At 43.7% G+C, this 26161-nt stretch overlaps 1 protein-coding gene across 1 annotated transcript in view; it reads left to right on the top strand.

Annotated features, from left to right (window-relative positions):
* HIBADH (3-hydroxyisobutyrate dehydrogenase) overlaps positions 1-26161 on the top strand; it is a 1418622-nt gene that overhangs the window by 1265660 nt on the left and 126801 nt on the right. Inside the window, exon 7 of the mRNA XM_069648238.1 lies at positions 19891-20047. Within this exon, the coding sequence (XP_069504339.1) occupies positions 19891-20047 (157 nt within the window). The remainder of the gene's footprint in view (positions 1-19890; positions 20048-26161) is intronic.

The following is a 26161-nucleotide window of genomic DNA, read 5'->3' as shown; positions in this document are numbered from 1 at the left end:
GGCAACCATTGCCTTTGTTCTGCTATGGGCTTGGTTTTGGTAGTTGGACCCAGGTGCATTGTGGTACTTCTAGTCATTGTTCTCTGTAATGTGGTGCTTCATGGGGTCTACAAGCTATTCCAGAATTGTGTCGAGGCTGGTGCATGCTGGTAGCTATAGTGTCTGGGCCTTGTGTTGGTACACCCAGCCACTCTGAATGAAGAGACTCAGGGGAAGGACCTGAAATATTTGAAAAAGACCTGCTCAGGACTTTGGCTGTTGGGCTTCGGTTAAGAGATACCCATGTGCATACATGACTCCATGCACACTGGGGAGCTTGGGATTTTGGTCTCATCTCCTCTGCACAACCTCTGATGTAGGTCTTGCACTGGCCTAGCAAATGGGTGGTGCGGCCCTCAAATGGCTAGACTCCATTTTAGTTTTTGTAAACTCCCACATGTAAGCTGAAATTATTGCATTGGAGTAAGTGTGGGATGGAGATGGGCTGTGAGGAGGGAGGCACATCCTTTTGTTGTTATTTGGTTATTTTGCACCCATTGACTTCTCATGTTCTTGCTAATTCCCAAGACCATTGGTAACCACTTACAGCTGCTCCACTCATAATGCACCTTCCAGGGATCTCTTTGGGTTAGCTCTGTCATACGGTAACATCAAACTTTCAGCTGTCTAGGGCCGGTCAGTGTTCTTTCTAAGCAGTGTCCTTGTGAGTTAATGATGTAACAGCCACTGTAAAATGAGCTTTTGGTGTAATAATAATGTCTTAACAAAGTTTGCCATCATCCCATTGATTTATACACATTGTTTCCTCACATCTGTTACTTGTACTGAAGTATTGTTAAAAACAAGTATTGGCAAAGCCAATAGTTTTGGGTTGTCTATATTAGTGATTTACATTGCATTCCATGCTGGCCTCCTCCAGTTTCTAAGCAATTGACGGTATAGGTATTGGGCACTGATATTTAGTACTATTATAACTGTGCATGGCAAATGCCCATTCTATTCCTATACAAAAGCCAAACCTCTTGGCTTTTCTAATGCTTGTTTGTTAACGTGTTCCTCTGCATTTAGAATGGACTATTTCCTTTGTACTACATACACCACTTGGTATATATTATTGAAGAGTACTCATCTCCAAAATGATGATACTGGTGTTGCAACAACTCAATCAAGTGATTTGATCACCAACTGTTTATCTGTCCAGGTTGAGGTGATTACAAAACTGGGTCTGCTTCCACGGTTGAAAAACAGAAGTGATGTCTTTTTATCATACTACAGCTCAACCTAGGATCCTTATTCGACTCCAACTCGTCTTCCACCCTTCCCAAGTTAGTACCAACAGTTAAGGAAAATGTCTTGTTATTAAAAAGGTAGATTAGAAGGTAGAAGTGGAGGTGGATTCGGGTAGGTGGTAGAGAGTGTATGTAGAGAGGAAAGCTAAGGAGTAGTCACAAGCAGGTCTCGAATTTGCTGAGCAAAAGGTTGGAGTTATGTTTTCATTGTGGCGAGTAAGAAATTGACAGATTTTCAGAATGTTGAGATGGTTAACACAAGCTTCAGAGTGGTGATGGTGATGAGTAGTTGCAGTTTCAAGTACCTATCAAAGAGGACCCCGAGGTTGTCAGCCTTGCTGATGGAGCAAGAAGATCAGGCGGGACGGCGATGGGAGAAGTGAGAGTAGAAATGGGACTGAGAGAAAAAGGTCTGTTTATGAAGAATTTAGCTTGTTGCAGCGAAGAGCCATCCAGTGGCTTATTACAGTGAGATAGTTGATACTGCATTCCAAGATGGCTCGGGTGAAGGGAGGAAAGGTGAACCAATATGTGAGTGTTGTCTACAAAGAGGTGATAGTGAAGGACAAAGAAGGAGCAAAGTCTTCCTAAGGCAGAGAAATAGGGAATAAAGTCCAGAGGTCAAAGAACTCATACTAGAGGAGGCTGACAGTGACAGTATTCGGGTCAGAAGTGTGCACGTTCCAGGAGATTTTTAAAGGAGTGACCTTCCAGGTGGCAGGCTAGCCAGGCAAGAGCAGATTTATAAACCCAATGTTCTGGAGAGGATGAGTAGTCAACAGTGTCATGGGTGGCATGGTGCGGTCCAGAAAGATGAGTATAGAAGAGAGTTTGAAGTTGTGAGCATTGGAGAGAAAGCTGGAGACACGCATGAGTGCAGTCTCTTTGAAGTGTTTACTACAGAAGCCAAATTGAAATTGACCTCTAAGGATGTTATCTCAAGGTACTTAGTGATCCAGTTGAAAACCACCCACTCAAGGACCTCTCAGGACACTCTGGTCCCCTGTTGCAGATGGATAACGACACACCAGTGATATGAAAACAAGAGCACTGCTTCTCTCCACCAAAGGTCCCGTCCTGTGAAATTACTTAACAGAACTAAGGGCCCTAGAAATGGCCTCCAATCATAACAAGCCGTATCCTATGGAACTCTCCTCGTTGATATTTAAGACGAGGACTAAATGACATCTCTAACCTCGACACCTTGGAATACTGCTGTTGCACTTTCTACTCAGTAGGAAAGGAGCATTGGTCAATCGGGGAATGGTTCTCATTGTACATTTTTCCCACCCTTTCTCCCCCCGTACGGTATTACTTGCTTCTACCCCTCCCCTTCTTTGGTGCCCTTAACGACTAGTATACAAATGGTGCATAAAAAAGTACAATAAATAAATTCCAACTACAGTTACATGTCTTTCTTATGACCTGAAATCTTCTTTCCACACTGCTTGGTCTTCTTTCTACTTTGAACTTCCGCCTAGAACCAATCAAAATCATTGCTGCGATCATTGCTTTTAGAATCGATGTTTCTTTTTAACATTAATGCACATATCATAATGGTGCAGTGGGTTATAAAGTGCCCAAACAAATTAGAGGTATGTAATTTAACAATTGGTGATATACACAAATATATATTATGTTTAGAAAAAGGAAGAAAATGACAGAGCTGTCCCATGTTTAGGGTCTTCTTATTTTATTTTGTATTTCAATATGTGATCTGCTTTTCATTGATGCACGCATGATTGACACTTTTATAATTGAAATAAGAACATTGTTTATGTGTAAATGGGGAAACTACTGAATGAATGAAACGATAGTGTGCCAGTTTTATTTTATTTCAGTGACTTTTTAGGAACTTTCAAAATGACTACCTTGTGTGTGATCGTAGTTGTCTTCATGATATTAGCAACTTTGCACACGATAAAGCAAAGTGCAGAGGTATTTGGTGCCCGCTAATTCCCCCATTTTCACTTTATCTGAACTGGATGAGGAGGTGAGGTGAGTAATTCCCTAGTTCTGGTTGGATGGGAGGATGTAGGGGAAGGCTAGGGTTGCCCTTGTGCTGTTTCTGCCGTCCTTTCGGATACAGCGGTCACACTGCACTCTCCTAGCAGATCCTACCCACTTACTCCCCGATTTGTCTTGCAATGCAACTTTTTCTCCATCTGACAGTGTGTCATGCTTACTGCCAAAACTGCCTAAATCGCATTAGAGCGTGCATTTGAAAAGTGTTGTTCCCTTGCTTTATTGCAGTTCATCAGAATGTCACCCTACGCCACCCTCCTTAGCCCTTTTGTGTAAGCTGGCTCTACAGCTCTGGTGGATCCAAGATCAGCATGCTGCTGTGCAGGGGGTAACCACAAAATTTGGTACAAAAAATAACAAAAGTAGTCAAGGAGTGTACTTCGAGCAAGTTTTATTGGGGTACAAACACAGCTGGGACAGCAATTTCAAACAGAGCATGGAACAGAACTGCATGAAAATGCGCTGTCAAAGTAACACCCCTAAATCAAAGGTTTTTTATAACAAACTAAACTAATTAGCATTCGTACTTTTGCAACACAACACGTCTTTCTGCACACAGCTGATTGGTAAACAAAAATCAACCCTTACGGCTTTTTGAAACAGCCAGTAGACAAGGCCTTAAACTAAATATGCCAAATTATAAAATAATTGTGCATTCATTGACTTTCAATGAGACCTGTGAGCTCCCATTATGACCTTGAAACTAACAAACATTGTTTTGACCTCTTACCATGCCATCTTAGGATCGTGAGATTTATAGAGTTGCCAGCTACTACAGCTACCAAGTGATTAAAAAACTGAACACACGTTTTAGAAAAAGCATGCCTTGAGGCCTTTTTACTGCGTCTCAGCCTAACGTTAAATTCTATCATGCTTACCAGTGGTCCAGCTTAGTTTTAGTTTCTTACACGTGAGGCGCTGTTATTTAGAGTCATTCTTTAGCTTAGTCATAGTAGCCAAGAGATTAATGGGACAACACCCTCCCAGGTCAAGGACTACTCTCGCAGCTATTTAGTTTGTGTCTCTTTACCGTTCTGAACTTGCATTTGTACTACATTATTCCTCCATGTTATTGATGTATCAATAACTAACTTATTTTGGCTTTTTCTTCTACTTTATCTTTGTGAATCCATATTTTTTACAATCTTATCATGTCACCCCATCTTCTCAATTATCCACTAAGTCCCCCACCCATATACACCCCTGGCCGTCCTTAAGACATGAAATCCAAACTTGTTCAAAATTTCCTAGTTAGTTAGGTTGTGTCCAAACCCACCCACCAATAATATCCTCCACAATGTGACACATTTGTTTATTAGTACCCTTCTCTTTTTTATTTTTCATCTCAACACTCAGAGGCATCATTAATCGTCCTTTGCGTTATAATATATAGTGTAAAAATATATTTGCCAATGCAGAAGGTGATAAGCAGCAGAAACAATGCGGGGTCAGTCACCTGAAATACTCCAGAAATCCAGGTGGGAACTCATGTGAAAATGCTGTCCAGCCAGTTACTGGTTTGCACTCCACAAGCTTTGCTCGTCATTCGTTCACAGAGAGTATGTATTTCACGTATTGCTGCTGTCAATGTTCCTTTTGAAGCCTCTCCACCAGATATTGCTGTGCAACACCTTGTTTAAAACTTAGCACAGACACCTCCTTCAATAGCAGTTAATGGGTCCAATATATACCTGTTTTGGAGGGCCTCCAAACGTAGTGCCATCAACTCTTCCTTCATTGCATTTGACACTTTTGCTGTTGAATTGGCCAGCTGCACCAACTCTTAGCGTGTAAGTTGTATCCACTTCATGTTGGCAGCAGCCTGCACACCTGGAAGTAGCAAGGATGTAAAAAAATGTTGCAGCCTTTGAGAAGAGCCGGAATTAGTCAGGAATAGCAGCCAAATTATTAGCACTTTTTTTTCTGAAAAGTAGTTCTGTTTCTTTCTGCTCAGCAACTTTTGCCTCTCATTTTGCTGCGCTGTTGTTTCCCACATTACAATTTTCTTGCCCGTGCTGTTTTGAGGCCACCACCAAGGCGGGGTTGTGCAAGGTGACAATTGCACAAAGTCTGCTTCAGTCAGGAGGCAGCTGGGCATAGGCCTTCGATCCACAGGCCTACCAAACGTCCATAATGACAGCGGTCCTCTGCGTCGGCGCCGCACTCCTCATCCCCTTGGCGCAGCTGGTGTTAATGCCCAAATGAATAGACCCACTGGACCTGAAACAGAGGAGATTGTGTAAATCTCTTTGTCAACTGGTGAATGCTTTTCATGTAACCAAGTTAGTGCATGTACATATTTTCCTGCAGCTGCCATTTACCTTAGCTACCACACTTTGTTCAAATCCCACCAGCCCTACAGCCCGTCATTGCATTATTCCCCTATTCAATTCGCCCTCATACCATACTGCCCCTTTCATTCTCATCTGTGGTCTTGTATAACAACAGGGAATGCTTTGCCCCACTTTATTTATGCACTGCAATCTCTTGTGTTCACTTATTTTCAGTTCCCCTTTGTTAGATGCTTCAGTTATGTATTGTACCACAATATTTTGGGTTTCCCTATTTTCGGGCATTTTGTTTTATTTCACATAGTTATCTGTATACACATTTTCCCCTTCATCCACCCATTGTAGTGTGACGTTTTCTCCTTTAAATAAACCTCTAGTTTTACAGAGGGCCAGGCGCATTGGGCATCCTGCTTCCTCATAGGGCACACCTCGGGGTAGGAAAACTTTGGACACTCCAATTACGTGTGGGATGAGAGAGCAGATGTAGCAAGTGCCATTCGCCCTTTCCCTGCCCACACGGAACATCTCGTAGTGCCAAATGTTTCCAGATTATAAACTTTGCTCTTTGTCAGTGTCATGATGAAAACTCCTTTCTTCCACCCAACCCCTCTTTCCTCTTTTATCATTTATCTACATAACATTTTTTTTCTTTTAGAACAAAATAAAAAAAACATTAAACCAATACTAAAACATGTTAACATTATCACACTCCATAAAATTGAATGTTTTTACCTTTTCTCCACCATGCCACTCCCTATAAACCTATTCTCTTCTACTTCCTTCACAGTTTTTTTATACAGTCTAAGCGCTGAAACAAAAGTTAATGACATTTCGTAGATACTTTCCGTTGTACTTTGCTTTGCTCCTCTCGTCAATGGGAAACATGCTCTTGTCTTTGCGTACGTCGTTGATGTGAATCGATCCCCGTCGCCATTCGATCTTGACTGCTGTTGATGTTGAATAGATGACTGTATGAGGTCCTGTAAAGCATGCTTCTTTCCACATTTGAATGTGGTTCTTAACCAGTACTTTGTCCCTCGCATAAAGGGGAGATGCTTGTGGAAATTGTCCTTGTTCACTTGTTAGCTCAGTGTGCATTCGAGGTCTCGTCTGCAAGTATACATATCGAAGTGATTTTGTAAGTCCTGGGAGATACGTATCGTATTCACCCCCAGAATAGAAGAGGAAGATTGTGCATCAGCGAGCGTACGTGATGGAGGTATATGTGCGTGCATCCTCCGCCCTTAACAATCTCATGGGGGATAAGGTGATGGTTTCCTCCAGGCGAGATGCGCAATTCAAAAAGTGCAAGAGGCAAGCAGTGCACCCAGGATTTTCCAAGAGTCTCTGTAAGCTTTGCTGAGTGCGTTTTACGCAGCCCGTTCATTTTTTCCACCAAATTGTTGGCTTGCAGGTGATAAATATTGCATAATTTATGCCTTATCCCCAGAAGGTTTGTCATCTCTTTAAGTAATTAGCAAAATGTCGACCATTTTCAGAACACATTTGGTCTGGGATTCCCCAACTCGGGAACACCTCCCTCACTAAAAATGTTGCCGCTTAACAGGCGTCATTATGGGCACAGTAGCCAGCCTCAAGCCAAAGTGAAAATGGACATACAACTGTAAGCATGTATCTGTACGAGACACATCTCTCTTGCATATCTATATAATCAACAGGCAAGTGCCGGAAGGGTCCCTCCGGTCACAGCAATGTTTCCCGTACAACTCTTGCGGTGTGGCCTGGCAGGAACATCTGACAAATCTTGCACTTATTTTTGAACTCTGAAACATTTTCATATAGATTTGGCACAAACCATTCTTCCCCAATCCCTGCAGCCACATGCTCTTTTTATATGTGTGCATGTTAGTGAAGTTGGTCCAATGCAATTTATAGCTACTTTTTTGGCATTACCACCTTTCTTGTACTGTCATGTCGCCAAATTAAGTCTGTTGGAGACAAGGAACAACCTCTTCTCTTCCATAACTCTTTCATCATATGGAGCTTCTCCCTGCAACTCAATTATTTGTACTATTGGGGTTGCGTTCAAATTCTCTGGTAGGTCGTCTTTATCTTTATTTGTTTTCATTAAAGCCATGAGGGATATTTTTTCTTTCTCGCCAGGGAACAGCATGTGTCCCTTCTGGCAAATATGCTGCTTCCTTTGCTGCTCTGTCTACATTTTCGTTACCCACAAAATAGTCTTGCTCTCCTGTGTGAGCCTTACATTTTATCAAAGCCAATTCCACTGGGAGTGATAACACTTCACATAGCTTGCTCAATAATGTTGCATGCTGTACAGGTGTACCAACACTTCTTTTGAACCCTCTCCTTTCCCATCTTGCCCATCCTGAATGCACATTGGATGTAACCTAGGCAGAATCAGAGAAGATTTTAACTGCCTGACCCTCTGACCTATTTAGCGCCTCAATTAGTGCTACTAATTCTGCTGCTTGAGCTGAATAGTGATTTGGCAATCATATCTGTGAATACACTATCAACTCTTCACCTTTGTGTATCCCCTGTTTATGTCCCACCACTACGGAGCCTGAATGCGTTTGTCCCATACTTTAGTCAATACTTGAGCTTCCATCGATGAAAAGCATGTCCCCTCCCTCAGTGAGTTCCTCTTTCACCAGGGGGTTACCATTTGTTCCTGTCTTTGCATGCTATGCAATAATGTACATAATCTCCCTCTTCAATTTTCTATGCAATGAACTTGGCTGGGTTTATTGTTCTGCACCTCACTACATCTATTGTAGGGTTTGTCAATGTTATTTCATACCCTGAAGATCTTCTAGTTAATGTTGACTTTATTTTCTCTAATATTGCAAATAGTGCATGCATGCAAAACTGTGGAACACCCTATTGTAATTGTGACAGCTTTTGCAATTGCCTGCTCACATGAAATATGTCCTTGCATTACTGGGTCTAGTGATCCACTGTAATACGCTAGTGGCTTTTGTCACTGTCCTTTCTTTTAAGTCAATACAGCTGTCATTACCTTACCATCTGTATGGGAAAATAAGTTAAATGTGTCCTGTAATTGGGTATAGCTAACACTGCTCCGTGTACTAACTCACGTTTGAGTTCATCAACATTTTCAACCATTTCAGTTGCCTATGTTATGTTACTTTTTGTTTTCTGTGCTTCTTTCTATGCATGCAGCAGTGGCCTGGTGTAAGTGGAATAATCAAAAACCCAGGCTCTGCAAAAATTATATAGCCCTAGAAACTGTTGGATTTCTTTCACTGTCTTGGGTATCTCTGGGTTTTGTGTATTGCTTCAACTCTTTCTGGTGTTATTTTCCTCCCATTTGCTGACACTTTCTGGCCCAATTATACCACCTCTTTTTGACAATACCGCAATTTTTCTTTATCCACTTTGTACCCTTTGTCCGCTAGCAGTGTCAGTAGTGTCACAGTCCGTCCTGCATTGCTCTTCTGTCCTGCTACACACCAAAAGGTCCTCAGTGTGTTCTAGAACTGGGCTTTCAACTTGCAGATTGCTAAAGTCCATTTGTATTGAATATGCTGGTACCTTCACAGTACCCTTGAGGCATCCTTGTGCGTTGAAATCCCATCCCACAATAGGTAAATTCAGTGAGCTACCTGGAGTCTGAGTGTAGGGCAAAAGAGAAAACGTTTTTCAAATCCATCACTGTGAAATAGTGTGCCTCTGCAAAAAATTCACAGGGTTTGTAAGCAATGGATATTTGCCTCGATAATATTTTTAAGAGGGCGTAAATTCTGTATAAAACTCCACCCCCCTCCCTTTGAGTTCTTGATCGGATAGATAGTGTTGCAAGGTGATGTTGATTCCTGTTTTATATCTTGATGACATAGGGCATGCAATGTCTCATATATGCTCTCATCTGCTTCTCGGGAGAGGGGTTATTGCTTCACTCGTGGTAACAGTGCTCCTTCTTTTAGTTTAATGTGTACTGCCCCGGCCCCTTTTAGTATTCCTACATCATGGGGCCTCTGTGTCCACGGAATCTTAGGAACTTTCTCCAAATCGTCCTGTAAATATTTTATTTATTTATTTGATAATTGTGTCATTAGAGACACTGCTCTTTCTTTCATATGTTATGGACATGGTATGCTGAGCTTGAACACTACCTCTCCCTCCTCATTGTCTTTAGTAGCAAACAATTGTGTCTGTTATTTCTGTTAATGTTAGTGTTCGATCAATGCATAATATTGATTGCCATTCCATATTGTCATCGTCAGTAGCAACCAATATTATCATGTCATTTCTTACCATTACCTCCTCCAGGTATAGCAGCGTGTGGTGTGTCTGTAGTAACAGTGGAAGGGCACTTTGGTCTGAATAAGATTTAATTGGGCAATCAAAACACCTTTCCTTCAATTCCTGGCATCCATCCCAACAGCACCTGAACCCCGTACAGAAACACTTGAGTGTGTTTGGGTATCCCTTTCATTGTGATGTGTGCATAGTATGCCTGCATCAACACTGCCGCACTCGCTGGGTACATCCCAGGTGTGGTACACACCATCCCTTTCTCTGTGAATGAAATTGTGGCATTCAATTTGCTGACCTAGTCTCTTACTATAATGTTGATAGGGTGTCTTTTGAATATAATAAAGGTCCTACAATATGTTGTGTCCCTATTGTCAGCTGTAAATCTTTTGTCAAAGGAACCCTCAAAATGGTCCCCGAAAAGCCTTTTGTGTCCAAACCCTTGTTGGATAATGGAATCTATCTTCTTTTGAGCATGATCTGGTCACCCGAGTATCTTTGAGAAAGGAAAATCCCCTCTGTCCTATTTGAACTGTTGCCTCAGGTTCATCTCAGGGGTCTTCAGTATGTGCTAGTACTGAACACACTTGCACCTTTCGTGGGCACCCTTATTGGGAAAGTGTATTTGCGGCAGACATAAATGGATTACCGCCCACCATTGTCACTCCTGTGGATTGGGGGACAATATTCTGTTCCAATATTGTTACTATTTCTTCTCCTTGTATTTTGCTGGTGCCTGAAGTGTATTGACTGTACATTGTGTTCCTGCCATCTCCCCACTTTGCACTTGTACTTGTCCCTGTGCTGGCATACGCTGTGTGTGCATGGGTAGCAGGGATAGCTGCTGCATCACTTGTATCTGAAGAGGTGTCTGTGCCTGTATATAAACCTGCTGTTGCTGCCCTATAGATACTATTAGAGGGCAGGTTTGGGCAAAATGTCCAAAGTTGATGCATGCGAAACACTGTCCCTCCAAATCTTGGCCTCATACTCCTGTACCCAAATCCTCTTCCCGCCTGAAACTGACCCATATAGCCGCCTGCATATGAAAAAGCTGGCTGTTGTACATTTGTAAATGCAGGTTGTTGTTGCTTATGCACTGTCCCCCATTGCTGATTATTAGATGCTTGTGTGTATCCTCCATGTTGTGTTATCGCTGCTACTGGGAGTCCCCGTTGTTGGGCAGGTAGGATGATAGCTAGTCCTGTGAGCACTGCTCCTTCCATGCTTATTTTTGCCAATTTCCTTTGCACTCATTTAATTTCTCCTTTAACTTCGTTATCTGTTTCTTTGTCTTTCTCCTGCTTTCTTTTACAATAGTGTACAATTGTTGCCTGTATCTCAGGCCACTCTTTTGCCTCAATCCCAGCAATTATTTTCTAGGGAAACCTGCACATCCGTGGGGAGCCCCCCTCACTAATATGTGATAAAACAATGGTATGTTCTCATCACAGGACTGTTGGTTTTCCTGTGTACACTTCTCCTGTATGGATCGTATATATATTGCAGTGTCCTCATCTGATTTCATTTTCCACGCTAGTATTGACCCAATATCTGAGGTGTCTGGATACAGCTTTCCATAGGTGTTCTCAATAATTTTTAAAAGGTGCTCCATTATGTACATTGTAGGTTAATTTTACTCTTGTATACCCTGTTGTTGTCAAATTGTCTCACTTCGTTCCCCTACCAACACTGCTAATAAACTTTTGGGGCCTAATTCACACAGGCGTTTTATAATGGTAAAATCCCATTGGAAAACACTCTGTGAATAAGGGCCATAATGTCCCCTATGGCCAATGGAAACCCTGCTGTTTCCTTTTCAAAAACATTTTTATTTATTTATTTATTTACATTTATAAAGCGCTCACACAGCCCGCAGGCATCGAGGCGCTGTTACAGGAATTGTTAGTTTTTCTTAGTTGTGCAATTGTGTTTTTTCTTTGTCTTAGTTACGTATTTATAACGCGCTTAAACACTCAGAGGTTTCTAAGCGCGGACCCGGGGATCGAACCTGTTGTTGCTTTGTGTCGTCTTGCTTCCAAGACGCGCACGCTGCCGCTGTGCTATCCTCCCGGGAACATAAATCCACTTACTCTCTCCCGCCATTAACAAGGGTAAGCTATGAACCAAATTATCTCTGTCCATCGTCTGCCAAGGTAATAATGCACCTCACCTCCTGCTTTCTGTGAGAGAAGCATCTGTGTTTGTGTTCTCCGCTTATTCCTTCACTGTGATCTTTTAGCTACTGCTATTCTCGTTTTCCTACTCCAAAGCCTGTTCTCTAGTCCCCCAGTGACTCCTCTTTCTCCCTCTTCCTCCCTCTTGAGTCTTTTCCTTCCCCACCCTATGTTCGTTTCCCTTCATGTGTCAAGTTCATCACACCCCTGGTCACTGTCGTTACTGTCCTCCCAGTTGGATGCAGTGTGTTCACCCTCTGTTGCATCTAATTCCCGATCGTCCAAGTCCCGTCCCCACTTGTCAATTTTAAATGTTAAGCGCCCTGCTGTCCATCCCTGCTCGTCAACTGCCTTTCCTTGTTACTTTTTCTATTTCTCTCTTTCCACAGCTTTTTCTGCTTCCCTGAACATGGTCAAGTTGCTGTTGTGTGTTCCTTTTAATGTCCGCTAAATATTTCTTTCTCCCCTTCTCATCTTTACTAACAGAGTTGGCTTTGCCATCATTTTCTTTCTTGCTAGCTCCCACCTTATCTTGTGATCCTCGCCTAGAACTTGTGTGACCTGCAGCTTGTTTCCACAGCCGGTACAGTGCGTAGAGGAGGTGGCATACTCCCCTGATCCTCCTCCCTGTTTCCCTTCTGTGGCTCTTTTTTTTTCTTTTCTTCATACACTTTTCAGAGCCCTAGAATATCTTGCCTCTTTTTAAGCTTTGCTCCTTTATTGGTACCTGACGTGTATGAATACATACTGTCTATTATATTCTTGTCGAATGTTCCCTCACCAGGCCATTACTGGTAACACTTCCCCCACTGTGTACCCCACCCACTGGAAGTTATACTTATACTGTTTAAATCCCAAACTCCTTTACCCTTATTCACTCACTTTTGTTCACTCTTATACTTAGCACTGGGCTCTTTCGCCCTATCTCATTCACACTGGCTGCCTCCTCAGATCCCCACCCTTTCACGCTTCTCTTTTTTACTCTTATATACAATGGCCTTCTCCACAGACCCGTCTTGTTAGTTTTAATTAGTACACGAATGACCCTCTCCACATGCCATCCACCTTACCAAGACTGCCCTATGTTAATATACTGAGAGGCGCGGTTGCTCCTCCCTTCGTTCGACCGTACCCCCTGTATGTGCTACACACAGGTCTTATAGAATTTACAAGTTAGTTCAGCTCTGGCCCTTCCATAAATTCCACAGCCACAATGAACAAATAAAATCTATAAAATGTTCACTTTGCCACAAGAAAACTGCTACTATTCTCAAAAAAAATCACATAGGTTTCTTTCCCTATTTCCTTATTTCATTCAAAATGACTCAACTATACCAATTGCCTGCACTACGCGCAACTCTCATCTAACAAGGTCCGCCACTTACTACGCAACCCTCTGCGCTAATGCAGATGTGTCACTGTCCACTTTTGTCCCTGTCGGATTAAATGGGCCTAAAAGCCAAGACTACTACGGCCAATCGCCCTCCTCCTCTTGAGGGTGCGTCCTATACACCTTAAAAAAGACTAATCCCTCCCGCTCCCAGTGCGTTCATGCACAGGTACACTCACGTATACTTTCTAGGAGATGCTCCACTTCTCTCAACCTCAGGGTCGTCCTTCTAAGGCCAATACACCGTCAGAATGAAGCCAGCGCTCGGACCAGACGGACCTTTGGGAATTCAGCTTTGCGGGCCTCGTGGTTATTTTGAGCAATTTGGACTGGCCAGCCAGCGCTGTCCCGCACTCCTTCGGGAATATGGCTGGAATTCTCATGCCCTGGTTGGGAAAGCTAGCTTATCTCGCTGGGGCCTCCAAAAATGTGCAGGGGGTCACTGCATAATTTGATAGTAAAAATTACAAAATTAGTCCAAAAAGGAGTGTATTCCGAGCAAGAAGTAACACATTTTTGTTCAGGGCCAAAACAGAGCACAGAACAGAACTGCATGAAAAGGCGCTGTCAAAGTAATGCCCCTAAATCAAATAATTAGCAGTAGTACTTTTGCGACACAGTCTTTCTCCAAACAGCTGATTGGTAAGCACATATGAACCCTTATGAAATAATATACATTGCTGTGTTGTGATTGGGTTCACCAAAACCTACCACACCACCCCTGGCTAGCCCATGTGACGTCACAATCCAACCTTCCCATTCCTACACTGTATGCCAAACCATTGAAACATTTCAGATGACCAGTGGAACTTTTTTCATCTGTCCCAGTCATCTGATCTTTATTCTCATGAGACAGCCTTCTACCATGACACTGGTCGTAGCCTTGAACTAAGAACAAGTTATTGCATTAAAGTAACACAACTCTTTGACTTCTTTCCAGGCAGAAATGTATTGGATGGACAATGTGTACCTGCTGTGGGCTTTGTGAAACCGCCATTAGTCAAGGTGTCATAAACTAAATATGCTGAATTATAAAATAAGTGTGCTTTCTTTGATTGATTGAAACACTCTGTATAGGCGCTATACAAATAAACAAAGTGCTTCAAGGATGGAGGGAACATCGGAGAATACAATTACATTCTTACAAGTCCTTGAAACAATTTAGAATGTGAAAAATAACTATCATAATCAGCCTGGCGACATTTCAGATAGTGCAAGGAACAATTGAGGAGAAAAGGGGGAGGGAAGAGTGAGAAAAAAACAGCAACCAGCAATTACATTACAATGCCTGACAATTGATATAGTGCATGAATAACAAGAGGAGGGGGAGGGGCAGGAGGGGTGTGTGGCGAGAGAGGAAGGAGGAGAGGAACAAACAAGTGACTATCATAATAGGTCAGGTGACAATTTGAATAGTGCTGGGGGGAGTGGGAGGAGAAGGGAAGGGGGGCAGACAAGCTGCTATCAGAGGTCAAGGGACAAATGATGGGAGTAAGTGCTAATGGACATAAAAAGGGGGAGAGGGGAAGGTGGCTGCAAAGACAGGCGAGAGGGGAAGAAGAGGGGGGAGGAGGAGAGGGGAAGGTGGCTGCGAAAGACAGGCGGCTGCGATTACTATGCCTGACGCCAATTGGGGTAATGCCAGATTTTAACAAGAGAGGTGATGGGGGTTAGAGGGAGAGGGCTGGTGGCTGCGAAGACAGGCAGCTACCATTAATATGCCTGATGGCAATTGAGGGTAGTGCCTGAAATTAACATGAGGAGGGAAAGTCAGGGGAAGTAGGGGGCACAAATACAGTCACGGGGGCATGGGGGTGGGCAGAGGTGCACAAACACAGTCAAGGGGGCCACGGGGGTGGTTGGTGGGCAGAAGCACACTCATGGGGGCAAGGGGGTGGTTTCGGAGCACGAGCACACTCACGGGGGGAATGTGGGTGGAAGGGGGGCACGAGCACACTCATGGGGGTGGTTTGGGGGCACAAGCACACCCATGGGGGCAAGCGTATGGTTGGGGGGCACAAGCACACTCATGGGGCAAGCGGATGGTTGGGGGGCACAAGCACACTCATGGGGGCAAGGGGGTGGTTGCAGGGCATAAGCACAGTCACGGGGGAATGGGGGGTCAGTGGGGGGGCACAGGCACACTCACGGGGGTAAGGGGGTGGGTGCCTTTCAACGAGACCTGTGAGCTCCCATTATGACTTTGAAAGTAACAAACATTGTTTTTACCTCTTACCATGACATTTTAGGATCGTGAGACTTAGGGCCTCATCACGAGTTGGGCGGTAACGCTGGTGGTATTACCCGGCGCTGTTTGGCGGAGCGGTTAGTGCCCATTCCCCATTGGGCCCATTCCGGAATTCCTCATTCCCCATTGGGCCTAATGGGGAAATTTCACGCTATTACCGCCTGCGGTAATAGTGCCGAAAATCGGCAAATTTGCTGCAGATTTTCCCCCAGAGCTGGGGGGAAATCCGCCAAAGCCATGATCTGGCAGACCCTTAAATGCAGCGGTAATAGCGCTACCGCCGCATTTAAGGGTTACCGCCAGACTCGTGAAGAGGCCCTTAGTGTGTTACCAACTGCTACAGCAACCAAGCGATTAATAAGTGAACACACGTTTTAGAAAAAGCATGCCTTCAGGCCTTTTTACCTAGCCCAGCCTAACGTTAAATTCTGTCATACTTACCTGTGGTCCATCTTTATTATATATTTTTAGTTTCTTACACCTGAGACTCTCCAGCTTATAGCAATTTTGCGATCCCGCAAAATGCTGCGAAAACAGCCGTTTTGCGCAAAATGCCGCAAAAATGGTCGTTTTGTGCTAAAACAGCATCTTTTAAAAAAAAAGATCTTTTTTTTTTTGTAAGTAATCTGCAAAAATTACTGTTTTAAAAAAAATAATACTCAGGGTGCCAGGTTCTCAACTTTTTTTTACACAAGAAATGAAATGCGCTAACACATCTCATCACTTGCGCCCCAAAAAAGTGTAGCCCAATCCACAAGGGACACATGAATGGGCACATTTTATACGTGCGCCCATTCAGATGGCCTTTTTCACCTCCTTGAGCAAATAAAGTGGTGTTTCTGTCAATTTAAAAGCGCATCCCTCATTTCCAAACAAGATGCACTTTTAAATGTGCAGAAATTGTAGGCACCCCCACGCGCACGGGATGTGGGGCTGCCACTGCATGACATGGTCTTTCCTGACCCTGTCATGCATTTCTTTTAAGGTATGGACCACTGCTGTGTCGCTTGCATTTCTGTTCCTCAAACAGGATAAAAATGCATTTTTTGGGCCGCATTTTACAGCGGCAGGCCCCTGGAGGGCCTGTCCCTGTGAAAGGTGCTGGGAGCTAGCAGAACACTGTCGGGAGAGCGATTCTATTCAAAGTAGTGCCCATTTTGATGACAAAAATCTATTGAATGTTACAATTTGACCTATTTCATCCAGTATTATTCGATCGATTTTTATAAATACTGAACATGTGTTGCGGGGGTGTCACCCGCTCCCCATGTTCAGTATTTTTGGTCTAGGGTGGTTGCAAAAGTGTTTTCCCCTTTTTCATCAAAATTGGAGGCGGGGACAGAAAAAAAAGAAAATAACAAAAAAGGGACCCTGCGGAGTCGGTTCCGACCCGTGTTAGAGGAACGGATCTGGCACCGCAGGGTTGCAGGGGAAGCGGCAGCAACCAAGCAGTTAAGTAGGGGAGAGGGTGGGGTGGTGGTGAAAGGTACATTTTGGGTTGTTTGGCTGAAGTGCAAATCAATTCGCAGCGAAATTGACTACGGTCAATTCCGCCGCAAATAATTACACTTCGGTCAAACAACCCAGAACACCATTCAAGGCAGCTGGCCAGCACACAATTTGCGCTACAGCTCAAGCCTGTGGAAATGCACCAGTCACCTTTGAGAATAAGGTGACCTGCTCATTTCCAAAAATGGGTTGTCTAAAAATAGCATATCCTCCGTTCTTTTTTTAATGCCCCATTATTTGAGGAACTGGGTCAAAATCTACATTTAAAAAAACAAAAAAATGGTTACACTATGAGAGAGAGGGAGAGTGATGGGTGAGATGTGAGATGTGAAGTGATAGGCAACAAAGCAGAGGGAGAGCAGTGGTTCAGAGGAGGAAGCGCTGCACAAGAGAGCAGAGGAAGCAGTGATGCGGTGGTCCAGAAATCTGAGAACGAGCAGAGGTACAGAAAGTAGAGGGAGCATGTGGTCAATGAGCCAGAAAGCAGAGAGGAAGCGGTTGGCCAGAAAGAGGCAGTGAGCTGCAGATTGGGAAAAAGGATGAGGGAAGAGTGCGATAGAATGGGAGAAAGGATGCAAGATGCAGAAGCAGCACAAAAGAATGAAGGACTGTATATTGCGGGGGGAATTGTAGAGTTTAAGGTTCGAGTTGGGAGTATAATTTGGCAGGGGCTGGGCAGTGCAAATTGTGACTTGACAGTGTGACATAGCACATGAGTATTTGTATGACAGAGTTAGAGGTTAAGGAATGTAAGTTGTGATGGAGAGTTGGTGAGATGTGTGTTGGTGAGAGAGGTGTGTGGGTGTTTGGGGGATTGGAGAACACAGATGGGGAATATTTTCAGCATTACAATTGATAATGATAAATTTACTTAATACTATTAAATAGGCATGAACATGAAACCAGAAATGTAGCCAAATCAAACACTGTTCTGCCAAGCCAGGGACATCTGGGACTCTTCCCATTAAATTAATACAAAAGATACATAATAATGATACCCTGGCTCTCTTGTAGCCTTGTACTCTGCCTATGTCCTGCAATGTGGCAATCTTACACCCTCCAGTTAATACAAAATGTCCCACAAAAATGCCTCAATAAATAAAGGTTTGTGCCGCAAAATTTGCCCTTTCATGCCGCAAAATCCTGTAAGGTCTGTCATTCTTTAGCTTAGTCATAATAGCCAAGAGACTATTGGGACAACCCCCTCCCAGGTCAAGCGCTACTCTCGCATCTGGTAAGTTCGTGTCTCTTTGCCGTGCTGAACTTGCATTCATACTGCACTGCTTTCATGTAAAGAGATTATATAATCACAGCAAAGGAAGAGCAAAGTGGCCAAAGCTTGCTTATGCAGTTAATTCCCAGTCCACTGCCACCCTAAGAGAGGTCCGGCCTTCTACACCACTAGAAACATCCCCATTGCTCGCAGGCCTCAATACCTAAAGCATAGCTCCCAGAAGAATCAATGTTTACCCTAATTTAAGAATGTCCGTAGTTCCATCCAGCCATCTTGCCTATAGTACCTGCCTGTTTAGTTGCTCGTACGTGGGTAGGAATGTACTTCTGTTTCTCTAGGACATTGCTACAGTCCTCTTCTGCTGACTAAACTGGTGTGAGGCTCATGTCAGCGGATGGTGTGGTTTAGGGAGGTCGCACATTGCCCCGCTTTGTTTGAACCAGCACCTGTCCTCGGTCTTTGATTCTAGTTTTGTAGTCAGGATTATGAAAGCATAGCTTTCCCCTTTAGGAGTGCATTCTACTATTTTGCTCACATTCAAACTACGGGATTAAATTACCTATCGATTTATCAGGCAATCTTGGCCTCTACTCAAAATGAACTTTGTCCATTGAGTTACGTTCACTTTTGAGTCTAGGGAAGCTTAATGTACTGCTATGTTACCAGGAGATTAGTGCTAAATCGAAACCAGGGTGGCTTCGCAGCACTGTGCGTTCTGGAAGTGCATCACTGCACATGCCTGGGTTTCCAGTAGGCTAAAGTCTCCCCTATCGTACATTATAGCATTCCAGTAGATCCTTATATAAGAGTGATTTTTCAGTGAAGCCAGGGGAAACTAGTGCGATGTGTATTCAACAGCTGGGGATAAGTCTGTGAGGCGAGTGTGTTGTGATGGTGGTGGGTAGTATCAGAAGGGGGGAAGCTCCAGCCAATTTAGGGCAGTACTGTGTTCCCTGCCGTTAATAGTTTTAAGAGTGGAAACCTCAAAGCATGTAAACAAGGCAGTCGCAATGGATTATTATCGTCTTGATTTTCCTGCGGGAGTAGCAGCTGCCTAGACCTGTGCTGTAGTTTGGTTTTCAAACAAGATGGTGAAGGTGGGGCCCCGTTTTCCCAGCCCGTGAATCGCGAGCTGAGAGGCAAGTGAGATTGTCACAGGAGCCAAATGCAGGCCCCCCGTGTTTTGAGGACCCTTGTATTCCCTGCCTTTTTATACCAATTTAAACGTAGCAAACCCCCAACATGCAGTGAAAGGCTGGAGCCCAGCAAGCGTGCTGTTTAAATGGTAGATTGATGTTCTTTAATTTCAGATCTGGTGCCCAGCCCCCAACATCAATACTCTATCATTTTTCAAGACACATAATAAAGGGAGAGAAATGACAGCGTTGTTCTCATGTATAAAAACAACTCACCCGTGTCTCGTGCATCTTGGCATTAACACTTCTCTTCTTTGACCCCTGACAGGCTAGGGCTTGACCCAAAGCTGTTGGCCAAAATTCTGAATATGAGCTCAGGTCGTTGCTGGTCAAGCGATACCTATAATCCTGTACCAGGAGTGATGGAAGGCGTCCCCTCCAGCAATAATTACCAAGGTGGCTTCGCGACTACACTCATGGCTAAGGTAAAGTATCTGAAGCACAGCTTACCCAGTGTTCCATCTTTAGCGTGTGCAGCAAACACAAATTACTAATTGCTGGTTTCTAAAGCTAACATTTTACAATATTATACTGAAACTCAAACGAAATGTACATATTGCAATATTTCGGTATTTTTTTCTTCCAACGATTGACTAAAACCATTTGCATTATTTATAAATCTAACATATTGCTCACTTTTTAGTTTTGGCTATTAGATGGCAGAGCCACTTATAAGCCCAAACTATTGAATTCGAGTACAGATGGGGACACGTGGCGTATGAGAAGGGACACGAAGCTTGGTTATTTGCCCACCCAGTGACTGCCCACGCCATGCTAACCCCTATGGACCGTACCTGCCCCTCCCCGCCCAAAACACCTCCTCGTGGTAACTCTTTTGGCTCGCTTTAATCAAGCCTTATTATCAAACTTTGATGCAGTCCTCTGAGAGTTAATGACTTAATTGTGGCTGTAAACCCGCTACTGTTGTAATAAATGTCTAAACTAGGTCTGCCTTCAGCCACTCAATTTATAAGCACTATCCAGTCCTTCAATGAAGTAATGTTAAAAATAAGCATTGGCAAAATCAGCAGTTTTGGCTTGTGTATAAGTATTGGGCATTTGCCAGGCACTGCTGTTAGATGCCCAGGTATTTGCACCATTTTTCACCTGCTGCCATCGATGGGCAGTTAGTAGCACCGCGGCGGCAGTGCTTTGCAACTGCCTTTTCCATGCCTACACAAAAGCCCGAACTGTTGGCATCGCCAGTGCTCGTTTTAGTTCTCAGCTTGAGACATTGTTCTATTTTCAGTTTTGTAATGACTATCTTGATGGCTAATGTGTAGTTATCTGCGCAAGAGCGATAATTTTTGAACACTCAGAATTCTGAACCTGAATGCTTCTAAGCACTTGACGATATAACCAAGAGATTGAGAAAAAATAAGTAGACCTTTGCATCATTCGAACTTGCATGTAAATTAGTTGATATATAGTGATATTAAGAGCAGGTTGCATGAGCAAGCAACTATATGGGGCCAAAAACCATACATAAACTAACTTTATAAATGGAACATACGAATGTGGACCCTCTAAGAAGATAGGTTTTCACGACACAGAAAACCAGTGAAATCATACAACACTCTGATTGTAGCAGTGACAGTTTAGCTGTCAGTATGGCCGGATGTACTACATACAAACTTGAAACTATGAACATCGGTGGACGAACTGCCCACAGTTTTCTTAAGTCAAAGAATCTGTGGTGCAAGGATTCAAGCCTGATTGTAGGTTGACTATTGTTGGGTTTTACCTATTCTGGCTACCATGCTATTTCCTGTATGTATGTGTGTGTGTCTACGATTAGAGTGTTGAGTATGGAGTGTTGACTGAATGTTATGATGTAATTTGCTGTGATTCCAGAAAAGTCAGTTGGGAACTGATGCTTGGCACAGGGGGACCCTCCCATGAACTTGTCTTATGTTTGCTTTATTTATCCCTGTGTACTTACCTGTAACTAAAAGAACCCATTAAAGACCACCTATATCATTTAAGACTCCTGAGTATCTGTACAACCCTAAACTTCTTAAATGTAACAACTAGCTAATTCCGCTTGATTAGTCTCCATTAGTAAATCAAAATGGACCCTGCTTGATGCCATGTTCAGAATAGTAATATTCGCTGAAGCAGGCAAAACACTGATTATAAGAAAACCCACCCATGATTTCCACAAAGGGACATACATTGCCGTAGAAATATATTTCTTTGATAAGGAAGTCTGTCAGCTTATGCTTTCCCAAACCCAGATAGAAAGTCTGAAGCATTACCGTACCTGCAGGGGCGTACAGTCCTAATGCTAGAGTCTTGGTTGAGTATGTGCTCTTGGAGCAAGCTTTATAAACTCAGTAGCTTCTGTAATGGGATGACATCCTGGATGTGTTTTTGGTATCTGCTGGACTTTTCAAGCCAACTTGTGGGGTGAGCAATTTCCAGCTAACCTGATAACTTACTGCAGAAATGTATGCTTCCCTGTTTGGTTGTGATGCCCACCTTTCTGATGGGTCATTAAGCTGCCAAGGGGATGACCGTGACAATAGATGTACGTCAATCTCATGGAGCACCCGGAAACTGTACCCACTTTCCAAGCAGCGTTTAATCACACAGTGACAGCAGTATCACGATGATACACTAGCGTAACAAGAGCAATGGTGTTGGTTTCTTCTCCTGAGCAGGGTGGCTCTTTTGATCAGCCAAGAGGCAATACGTTGCACAAATGATACTCTTCAACAGATCACTATAACATTTGGAAATTGATTTTTCCTAAGGGCGACTGTTTGCCTCCAACAGGAATTGTCACCTTCCCTGTTCCACTGAGACTATTGGGGGATGAGCCTAGTTGTGGATAGCGCTCTCGAACTTGCACATGCATTGCCATTAGTACCTCTCGGCCACATTCAGCACTTATGAAATTTTGGAGCGGCATTGCAGTTCACCCATCAGGAAATGTTCAAAATAATCTTTGAATTTAAAAGCTTTCAGCCTGTAACACCTCACCGACTCCATCCCAATAACTCAATCTCAATATGCTTCAGAACAGAATTGTCGAGATCCAAGACCACCTGGGCAGAAGAAGTAAATTACTATGCCAGTAATGGACTATGAACCTGCAGAACCATAAAAATGTCAATTGGAGCCTTTCTCGATGCAAGAATTAATGAACACAGTTAACACCAGCAACCCAGCAAGATTTATTTATTTATTTTAATTCTTAATAAAGCGTTGCATGCCCATGGGCCTCAGAGCACACCTAAGTGACAGAACACAGGGTTGAAACACTTGTGTATAGGCGCGATATAAATGCCATATCATATAACTCCAGGGAAACAAGTAGCATGGGGAAGGGGGATAATAGGGATTAAAAGGAGAACAATCGGCTGAGTTAAAGAGTAAAGTTTTAATACTTCTCTTAAAAATTGTCAAGCTGTAAGTGATTTCAATCCGGCGCACACCCAAGTGAACACCTAGCATGTAGTGCACAACTGAAATCCTTATTTATTTTTGTCTAAAAGTTCATTGTTCTGAACGATATACCACTCCTATCACGCCCTTCTCCTGGAAACCTCCCCCCCCCAATCCCACTTTCCCCCTTTCACACACAAGAGAAAACGGAATTGAGTTTAAAGATGTGAAGGCAGGCGCTCTGTTACCAGTCTTTAGCTTCTCCTCCTAATGCACGTTTTCATGACTTCATCAATCTTCAGGGAGGCTGAGTTTCTTTGTTTTTTCAGGCGGGTCTGCATTTCTGTTTCAGGTGTGACAAGTTAATTAGCTCCGAGGATTCTGGTACTTGTATTTTTCACACTTGATTTTGCTGGCAGGTGACTGGAAACAACTCCCTCCATAGCACAAATCTTCCCCTTAATTGGGGGAGGGGGAAAGCCATGGTTGTGGCTCTCCAATGTAATTCATGATGGCCCTGCTGCATTGCCTTGTGAGCCCGGGACTCCTGGAACAAGGTTTAAAGATGTGAAGGCAGGCGCTCTGTTACCAGTCTTTAGCTTCTCCTCCTAACGCACGTTTTCATGACTTCATCAATCTTCAGGGAGGCTGAGTTTCTTTGTTTTTTCCGGCGGGTCTGGCAGAATTCAAACAGTATATCAATCCCACTTTCCCCCTTTCACACACAAGAGGAAACGGAATTGACTATCAAGCTGTCAGAATGGCTTTTCAGATTGTCTTTAGAATGGACTAGGCAAAAACACCAAATATGGTCAAAATTGCTGAAATTGTTATAAATTCTTATGGGAGGCGCTTTGGATAGTTGCACACCAACACAAACAATGAGTTAATCCAAAGAAAAGATATGAAATCTTAAAATTCAAGTCGGAAGCAATTAAAAACTGTTTTACACGTAAAAATTTCCCAAAACGAAAATTTGGGGCAAACCTTTCACTGCGGGATATTCGCGATAACGGGAGAATTGCATTGATTAGGAGTGCGGTTTTAGGTGCGATGGATAGATAGGAATGTTAGCTACAAGCAGAAGTTGGCATTTGTTTTCTACCACAAAAACTGAGGGCGCTTCAGACGTTTTAGTAGTGGTAGTTTTTCGAGATAGGCGCAAGAAAGGAAAACGGGAATGCGCTTTTAAAAATGACAAATGGATGGCTTGCACTAAAGGATGACTATGAACAAGACGAATGCCACACAGGAACACAGTCACTTGATCAGGGTGACTGCCTGCTAAGGAAACTCGCCATCTTCAGATGAGAAAAGGATCAGCGCAGAGATAGTTTTAACAATACTGGTTATGGAGGAAAGATAGGATGGGTTGGAGAGAGGTTTCAGACAATGCAAAGATACTCCTAACAATACAGGTTCTGAATACAAGAGAGGATGGGTCTAAGATAGGGATAAGACTATGCAAAGTAAATAATCTAGGGACACAATTGTTGCTATTGATACTCACTTGTGATAGTCAATTGTGACTCCAATGCTAATTGGGACCGTCAGTTCTGATCAGGGAATTGGATCTGGTTTAGGAAAGAGGGCTGGGCACATCAGACTGGTCAGGATCTGCAAGGCGCTCTGGTCATAGCACAACACAGGACTGGATCGGATCGGCCCTTCTTGTTTCTGAGGTTATTTCTTTTCAGCAGGCAAGCAGTAACAGCACAGCCCGGCTGTATTATGTTTCTTCCCCTTAGGCTTGTGCGGTTCAGTTCTGGGATTTGAAGCCTAGCTGAGAATGGTTCAGCTATGCAATAGGCCTTTTTTTCTTTGCCAAGTTTCTGGAGTCTGGAGCAAGGAAGATGTAGAGTTCAACAGCAGGGTACTCCGGCAGCATCAGGATAGTGAGTGAATCTGTCTGTCCTTATGTGTGGTGAGCTGTCTCTATTTATGCTATGAAATGACATCATTAAGTGGGTATGTGGGCTGGTTTAGCCTAAGCTTGCCCCTTTAAAAAGGTGATTGGGTCAGAGTCTACTCTCTGCCTTGATAGGAGGAGGGAAACAGAGTGTCATCTTTATGGTGTGATTTTATGAGGCTGAGATTGCACCCCTAGCCCCTGGAACACAAAATCTACTTTCAAAGGGATTGTGTCCTCTGACGTATTCCTTATCTTTGATAATTCGTCTCCAGCTTGCTGGCCTCGGAAAATGTTTTCTCAGTAGAGGGCGCTGCGCATCGACGTCTGTCGAGTTGGTGTCCCTCGACAGCCACCGTATCGGCGCTGACGTCACCATGCCCATAAATAGCCACGTGCAGCGTCCGTTGCTCAGTTCTGTTTTTCCGCGCTTCGTGGTGCCTCGGAATATCGTGTACAGTTCTTCAGTCAAATATACTTCATTATTCCTCGAGAATACCGACTCGTACTCGATGGCTTCCTCATCCGAACCGACGACTCCACGGTCCGGCTTCAAAAAATGTCGAGACTGTGGAAAGAAAATGTCGTTGACGGATCCTCACAGGATCTGTTTGTGGTGCCTGGGAGTCGAGCACCATTGTTCGGAGTGCGAGGACTGCATGTCCATGACGGCGAAAGCCTTGAAGGAGCGTAAGGGGAAGCTCGAGAGAGGTAAGGCAGTTAAAACTTCTTCGAAAGTTTCCTCGGCGGAGTCGAGACATTCGTCTCCTCGCCATCACAAAAGACATTCTCGTTCTAGGTCTCGAAGCAGTTCCCATCATTATTCGAGATCTAAGCATTCAAAAAAGAGACGTCGAAGATCCCTTCCTCGTCTTCTTCCGTTTCCCCGAAAAGGGTCTGCTGCCCCACAAAACATAGCTCTCAGGCTGAGTGGGAGGAATTCAGGAAAAAGATGCTTAGCGTCTTCGAGAAAGCGGCCTCGACCCCCTCAAAGACTGCTGAGGGTGATACCCTGGGTGAAAGACCCGAAAAATCAAAACACAGCGAGTCGCAGCACCCGGCGAAAGAAGCTACTCGAGAGCGTCACGAACCCTCGAGTAAAGGCAAGGTCACGTCTTCGACGCCGTCGTCGAAAATCCCTTAGACGCATAGATCTGCGTCTTTGACGCAATTATCGAAGGGTTCTTCGACGCACAGGTCAGTCGATTCGACGCCGACGTCAACGCCGAGAAAGGACACA

This window comes from Ambystoma mexicanum, chromosome 2q, assembly GCF_040938575.1.
Source record: "Ambystoma mexicanum isolate Mex_15411 chromosome 2q, UKY_AmexF1_1, whole genome shotgun sequence".
NCBI lineage: Eukaryota > Metazoa > Chordata > Amphibia > Caudata > Ambystomatidae > Ambystoma > Ambystoma mexicanum.
The sequence above is the reverse complement of the archived record's forward strand: the minus strand, read 5'-3'. Positions and strand labels throughout refer to the sequence as shown.